The 8,274-nt window shown below is 43.5% G+C and overlaps 1 protein-coding gene across 1 annotated transcript; it reads right to left on the reverse strand.

Annotated features, from left to right (window-relative positions):
• Window positions 1-637: 637 nt before the first annotated feature.
• LOC308149794 (dnaJ homolog subfamily C member 5-like) lies at window positions 638-3,610 on the reverse strand (the record flags this gene model as incomplete). Its single annotated transcript, XM_080522683.1, has 4 exons — window positions 638-732; window positions 1,405-1,573; window positions 1,904-2,117; window positions 3,504-3,610. The coding sequence occupies 4 exons, from the start codon at window positions 3,608-3,610 to the stop codon at window positions 638-640; spliced, it is 585 nt and encodes a 194-aa protein (XP_080378809.1).
• Window positions 3,611-8,274: the final 4,664 nt, after the last annotated feature.

Raw genomic sequence — 8,274 nt, forward strand, 5'->3', positions numbered from 1 at the left:
TCAGGAACGGTGTCAAACATCGTGTTATGTGTTTTGATACCATTCCTCATTCCAGTCCATGCATTAAAATGAGCCTGTCCTCCGATTTCTACCTCCACCAGCCTCCCCTGGTAAGTACAGTAAGTGAGTGGAGATGATCAATGGGCTTAACTGCATCCAATAAAAGAGACAAAAATGAGCTGTCAAGAAAAAGAAATGACGATAAAAACAACCCCAAGAAACAACCATAACTACACACATACTGTATTATTTACAGAACACAACAACAATGGGGTGTTTGAGTGTGGGAACAGTCATTCAGATACAGTTTATAGGTTTACATTTTACGATGTGCAATGGTTATGTAGTGGTATGTGTGTGTGTGTGTGTGTGTGTGTGTGTGTGTGTGTGTGTTTGTGTGTGTTTGTGTGTGTGCGCACGCATGCGTTCATGTGTGTGTGTGTGTGTGTGTGTGTGTGTGTGTGTGTGTGCATGTGTTTGTGTGCGTGTGTGCATTCCTGCGTGCATACACGCGCGTGTGTTTGTGCGTCCGCCCGTCCATGTGTGTGTGTGTGTGTGTGTGTGTGTGTGTGTGTGTGTGTGTGTGTGTGAAGTGAATGTAGTGGTCCTCTACATTGACAGCGGTGTGTGTCCAAGCTCAGTGGTCTGTGTGATATCTACGCTTTCCGTCTCCAATGAGCTGGGTCTTCTCACTGGTGCTAGTTGGCTGGTGCACCAGTGGAACCTCACCATCTAGGAAAACAATACACAACAATGAATACTGTGTGAGTGTGTGTGCATTTTATTTTATTTTTTATTTAACCTTTATTTAACCAGGCAAACATGTAAGAACAAATTCTTATTTGCAAATGCAGCCTGACCAAAAAGCAATGGCTCTTTGGGGGGGGGGGGGGGGGGGAAGCTAGAAATAAAACAAGGTTAAGTAATACAATAAACAATAAAACAATAAAACAATAAAACAATAAAACAATAAAACAATAAAACACTGGCAAATACAGATGCATTAAAATACTAACAGTCAGAGAGAGGGGAGAGAGACGGAGGAGGTAGGGGTGAGGAAGAGCGGAGGTGAGGGATAGTGGGGGTAGTGGAGCAGGTGTGTGTGTGTGTGTGTGTGTGTGCGTGTCTGTGTGTGTGTCATGTGTCTGTGTGTGTCTGTCTGTGTGTGTGTGTGTGTGTGTGTGTGTGTGTCTGTGTCTGTCTGTGTCTGCGTGTGTGTGTGTGTGTGTGTGTGTGTGTCTCTGTCTGTGTGTCTGTGTCTGTCTGTGTCTGTGTCTGCGTGTGTGTGTGTGTGTGTGTGTGTGTGTGTGTGTGTGTGTGTGCATGTGCATGTGTGTGTGTGTGTGTGTGTGTGTGCGTGTGGTGTGTCTGTCTGTGTGTGTGTGTGTGTGTGTGGCCCCTCACCAGTCTCGTTGCGTATCTCCTCCTCCAGGTCCTCGGGGGACACGTAGCTGTCCTCTCCCTCCCCGGGGGGTCTGGGGGGCTTCAGCCGGCCGCAGCAGCAGTTGCAGCAGCAGCAGAGGCAGCAGCAGAAGTAGCAGCCCGTCAACACGCCGCACACGGCAAACAGACCCTGACAGCAGAGAGAGACAAGTCAGGACAAGACCAACGAGAATACACACAAGCGCAAGTACTGTATGTAATGCATGCACGCACACATACCCTGGTAGTGAGAGAACAGACAGACAGACAGACAGACAGACAGACAGACAGACACACACACACACACACACACACACACATACAGTGCACACACGCACACGCACAGGCACAGGCACACACACACACACACTTACACATACTGTACACACACACACACACACACACACACACACACACACACACGCTACACACACTCACTCATCAAAGGGATTCTTAAAATTCGCTCGGTCTCAAAGCTCACCTTGGCCCACCAGGTGGAGAGCATGAAGTAGGTGTTGACATTCTCCTCTCCAAACTGCTGGGCCACGTAGAGCCCCAGGGAGCCGTAGCTGTCGTAGATGTTCCTCTTGGTGAGGTCTGAGAGGATGGAGTTGGCGCTGTTCAGCTCCTTGAACTTGTCCGCCGTCTCAGGGTTGTCTGGGTTCTTATCGGGGTGATACTTCAGCGCTAGTTTTCTGAGAAACACACATAACAACACACATCTTACACAAAATACAACCATATCATTCAAAATGTACATTATAAAGAGTGCGTAATTGCTTAAAACTATGGGCATAGGCAGTTGATAGTCCATTACCCTAATTCACACTACAGAGTCAATGTGAGCTGAGCCAAGCTGAGCTGAGCCAAGCTGAGCTGACCTAGGCTGCCCTGTTTACATATCCACCAAAGTTGGACAGTGCTGGAAAGGACTATGTGAAAAGAAAATATCTGAGCCTGCACAGTATGGTTGGGGTTGGCATTGGCCCAGTAGTGTGTAAAGCCCTGGGGAGGCTGGTGGAGGTAGACATCCAAGGATGTGCTCATTGTCATTGTGAATGGAATGAGAAATGGAATCAAACACTTCTTTTTCTACTACCGTCACCAGCCACCCTAGTAAAGCCCCATATAGGAGTCGTCTGTGAATGTCTTGAGTCCTGCTTGTCCTAGATTATAAGATCCACTGCTCCCTCTAGTGGCAGGCAGGCAACATCCCATGGGGGATATGGTGACATAGTGAGAGGAGTAACACTTTATTTTGGACATTATGGAGTCCTTTATAAAATGTTTATACATTATTTATAACTAGTTTATAAATAATTGATTATTTGTTCATTGATAAACCCATAACAAACAGTTAACAGACAAAATAATTTGTTATATTGTTCGATAGCCTCTTGGTGCTTGTCAAATAGTGATCTAACAAAGCCAGCCAACCAGCCAGCCAGCCAGACAGACAGACAGACAGACAGACAGACAGATAGACATACAACAATGTCTGTGCATTACTATAGGGCACTGAATAAACATGATTTTCGTTACATAATGTGTGTTTGTTAAAGCAACACTGTAGCTTCAATTCTTCTCACTGCATCATTCATTTGAATTCAAAATGTATTCTCTAAAACAGTTTCCCCAATAAAACTGAACTGAATTGAGGTACATCAGGGAAATCGGAGGACAGGTTGTAATGAAATGAGGAAGACATCTAAATCAAATAATAGTGCAATAGTTCTCCAGCAGCCACAGTGCATGGTGGGAACGTGTGCCTGTAGTCAGTATGGAGCATCTGAGCCAGAGGAATATGAGTGTCTGCTAATGATGACAACACAATTCGTCTCAACATCAAGTGACACCCCTAAAAAATGTACTGTACCTAGAACCAAAAAGAGTTCTTCGGCTGTCCATGTGGAAGAACACTTTGAAGAACATTTCTGGGTTCCATAGAACCATGTCATCAACAGAGGGTTCTACATGGAACCTAAACCGTTTTTCAGAGAGTTCTCCCACAGGGACAGCCTAAGAACCCTATTGGAACCCCTGTGTCTAAGAGATCCAGCTTCACGCTGTGGCATTCCTACCTGTATGCCTTCTTGATGTCGTCAGGTGAGCAGCCTTTCTCCAGGCCCAGGACCTGATACAGAGACTCTCCTGACGTGGACAGAGAGCGCTGCCTGGCATCAGACATCCTACCAACATTACCTGCTGTTGGGCCAGAGGAAAGACAATAGTCAACTATCTGTTTAACCTTTATCATCCTAGTTTATTTGAATGTTTTTTTATTTTTTATTTTAGTGCATTTTATTTAAAGATCACAACACACTATACATGTAATACAAAAGTACAAAAAGACAAATACTAAATGCAATCCACAGTTTTAAAAACATAGGTTGCATAGAATCTGCAAATCTATAAAAGCATAAAGTACATACATACAAGTATACAAGTACATATAAAGTACATATATACATATAGAAACATATATAAAGTATACATATTAAACATAAATAAAACCTCTAACCTATATCTATCCAGGTTAGTCTTGATGTTGAGATAACATCTCTCTTTAAAGAGAGACTGGCCAAAAATATCATTATGCATGCAACCAACTCAACTATTTAGTTACCAATGGAAACTCTCTTTTGACTGCAAAGAAATGCATCACCTAATCAAGAAATCATCCAAAACAATAAGATAGATACCTGACTTCCTCTTCTGTCCTAATTCTGTTCTGTCTTTTCCCCGTCTGTTCCTTTATCCCAGCTTCCCGTTGACTGTAGGTCCTCTATCTTCTTTTTGTGGTAGTTGTAGTTGGGTTTGGTGTTTGGTGATAGAGTTGCTCTGTAGTTGGTTGCTTCTCTCAGGGTATCTAAAACTGAGACGAGGTGCTATGAAACATTCAGCAACCTGGAGGATTGTGTTTCACACGCCACCAATGGGACTGCGACATTACTGTTGTTCGTCGCCTTGATCAGGTTTCAGTGGAGACGCTCCGCTGGGTGTATTATGGTGTGAGATGAAGGTCGGCATGACAACACCTGGCTGAGGGTCTAGGTTGAGTAGAAGAAGGATGCTAGACAGACAGTACAACACACCCAGGTGGGGACACAGCTGACCGGCAAACCGCTGTTGAATTTCCAAATTGGTTAAAATGTGGCTATGGTTAAGGTTAGGGCTACGTTAAGGTTAGGGCTACGGTTAAGGTTAGGGTCAGATTAGGAAGGTCCCTTTAGTTGCCCTCACCTCAAGTAGTCAAAAGAGTGAGCTGATGAGGAGGATCCCTTTCATACAAATATAATAAATAGAACGAACATGCCCATTCAAATCAACTTTCCATGGCCTCCATCTTTCGGTGTACCATTTGGGAGTTTAGTTCACAGCTTTATTAACAACCAACCGACGTTGGCATGTTCAGTTAAATGATGCTTGAGTTGCCATGGTGCTGCCTCTGAATTTCCAGGTTCTGTCTGTGTTCTACATATGCAGGCTGCTTTCATAAATTCGCTCTGAGAGCGCCGGAGCGCACACTGGGATCAATATCATAAAGGGACCAAGTAATTTGATTGGACAAGAGGCATTCCATGAGTGCTGATCAGATTTCCAGAGTGAATTTTACGAACGCAGCCGCAGTAATAATGATTACCATGGCAATTATCCATTACAATTCCATGTCAGCCATCTTGACATGGACATCCTGTACTAGCATTTTGTCTAGTGTACCAAAAGATGGCTTACATGGAATTGTAATATATAATTGCCGTGGTAAAATTGCCATGTTCTGGGTGACCATGTCTTTTCTACACATTCTATTTCTATGCCCTTAATGTCACCTCACCCAGGTAGGCAGAACACTTGGTGCTGGTCAGGAAGGTCACTTTCATAGAAATAGAACAAGTAGAACAGACATGGCCATTGAAATCAGGGGGAATAGATAATAGTCTCAACTGGTGGATAAAAACATATGTTACTTGTTGTTGTTTTCGTCTTTTTGCATATTACGAAAGTTAAAGTGTTGAAGAGCCAACTCAATATAACAAACAACAGTTTTAGGATCACTAAATACTTATAATTTGTGAATTGTCACTGTCTCGTTTGCTGTAGGCTACTGGTAAGTGATACATGGCTTGTAAACAAACTTACGTTTTAGGACGTATTCAAAAGCCAGGACTGTGTGATCATCTAATTATGTGTAGTTATGTGTTTTTAGCATGTTGATGCACATTTGGTTTGAGGTGTACCAACATTCAAATAAGCATATCTTCTTAAACTATTTTCAGATTTCAATTGTACGTCATTTGAAAGCTTTGAAAATGACCATCCCTACTTTTTAAATAGACCCTGTCACATATTATAATTTCAAAGGGAATAGCGCCAACTAGCACATGTGTATGGGTGTTGAAGTATCATTGTGAATCACTCATTTACCCAGTGTGCACAGGCTTATTGTAGTTCACTGGTATGTAATAGCACAGTTCCATCACAGCGTGGTGACAAACACACAAGAATGTTTTTTTGTGGTACTGTACCTACACACACACACACACACACACACACACACACACACACACACACACACTCACACACACACACACACACACACACACACACACACACACACACACACACACACACACACCTACAGTACAGTACAGTAAAACAAGTTGTATGGTCAGCAGAAACCTGAGAGCATCAATGAAGTTAAATGCTTCTCATGTGATAGTATATCATGAAGTTTGATCTTAAAATCATGCACCATATGGTTTGTGATCCTGCGGTATTGCTGGAGTGCATAGAGCACCGTGGTATTGTCCTCTGTGTTATGAATCATATGGACCTCTGACGTAAATGCAAATACCTCACTTGGGAGGTGAAACTGCATTGCTTCTGTTGACAGTGCTTCTGTGCTAATCTCCGCACCGTAATTGTTATTTGGCCTCCTCCCCGTGGGAGGACATGTTGTGGCGGTGAGCTTACACACACACACACACACACACACACACACAGACACACACACGCACACACACGCATGCATGCACGCACGCACGCACGCACACACGCACACACACACACACACATACATGCATGCACACACACATACACACATGCACTTACAGGACTCCTGGGAAACAGAGGAGTACGGCTACGCAGGCTCACCTGTGCTATAGAGAGGCTTCCTTCCTGGAAAGCTCCCTAGGGGTGGCGCCAATGATAAGCTGTGTGTGTGTGTGTGTGTGTGTGTGTGTGTGTGTGTGTGTGTGTGTGTGTGTGTGTGTGTGTGTGTGTGTGTGTGTGTGTGTGTGTGTGTGGTGTGTGTGTGTGTGTGTGTGTGTGTGTGTGTGTGTCTGTTTGTGTGTGTGTGTGTGTGTGTGTGTGTGTGTGTGTGTGTGTACCTTGGGACTGGCCTGTGTTGAAAACAGTGTGGGGAATCATTAATTGAAATGAATGCTTCCTGACTGTGCATCTCACAGCATGTTTTAATAGGTGTAGTTAAACTTGAACTACCAATCACAAGAAAGATGTACTCTTCCATCTGTAGTTTGGGTTTATGAAGCTTCATTAAACCTTGGCTGGGTTAAGGGTTATGGCTATAGGCTAGGGTTAAGGCTGGGGTTAAGGCTGGGGCTAGGGTTAGGGATAGTGTTTGGGCTGGGGCTAGGGCTAAGGTTTTGACATATTTGACATATTTGGACTAGAAACAATCCTATGACCGATGGCATTTCATATTATCTGCCAATTTCATTAATGTTACTTCTCTGTAACATTCGATCTTCTTCTATGTGTTTTTTTTCTCCCCCTTATAGGCAAATTAATTTCTGCCTCCAATAGCATATTGCACTAGTCGTGTTTTCTACTCCAATGGTTTTAGAGCACCAAGTAACTAACCTGTCAGAACTTAGAAGAATGTAGCTCTAACATTGACATCACGAACAACATAAAAGTCAAAGTCAAAGAGTCAGCACATTTTCAACCAGAATACTACTTAGGTTATCTCTTTTGTCACTGCCATGACGCACCCTCACGGAAAATCTACATTAATTACAGTACGTTCCGACTTTATCAAACAAGGACACATGTAACTAACTGTAGCCTGATAATGCAGATGTTCAATGAATCGTAGCCCAATGACTGCGCTTCCGACGCAGCCAATGAACTTCTATTTGTCATATTGGCAACTCCTCATTAGCCAATCACGGCAAGCGTTACATCACACAAGACGATGCAATTGGACGTTACGGACAGGACGCGTCAGATTGTCAACAGCTCCATCTCCGGTGGTGAATGTATGTTTGGGAAGAGGCAGTAAAAGGAAATACACGGACTCCGGTGGCTGCCTTTAGCCTTTTGTTGTCGTTGGCGTTTTTACTTTTATTTTATTTTTTCATGATCAATGGTTTCATACTTGTGTCGAAGACTGGAGACATGAACGACCCATTTTCCGCAGGCTGTGCTCCAGCGAGAGTGGGTGAGAGAGCCTTCTGTGCGTTATCACAATCTCTGCCAGAGCAATGAGGGAGAAGCGGGCTGAATGCATGCTGATTACTTTCTCTTCCACCGCTCCATGCAGTCATAGATTAAATACGAACAATTTAGTTGTAAATGCACGTTTTTATGTAACAACACCGATGCCAGATTTTATTTTCAGAATATAGTTTTTTTTTTGTTGTTGTCTCCGAATGGTTTTTCATCTGATGTTTATGGCTCCGGTGGCAGAGCGCACTGTCTCCATGAAACAAGGATTTTTTTAATATGAGGAAGCAATTTATTACAGAGATGCCAAAAAGCAAGAGGCCTTTCCGTTTCCAGGCCCGGATTTGAGTTCAAAAGGGGACAATTTTCGAAACCCCCCAAATG

This window comes from Nansenia antarctica, assembly GCF_963989245.1.
Source record: "Nansenia antarctica genome assembly, chromosome: 2".
NCBI lineage: Eukaryota > Metazoa > Chordata > Actinopteri > Argentiniformes > Microstomatidae > Nansenia > Nansenia antarctica.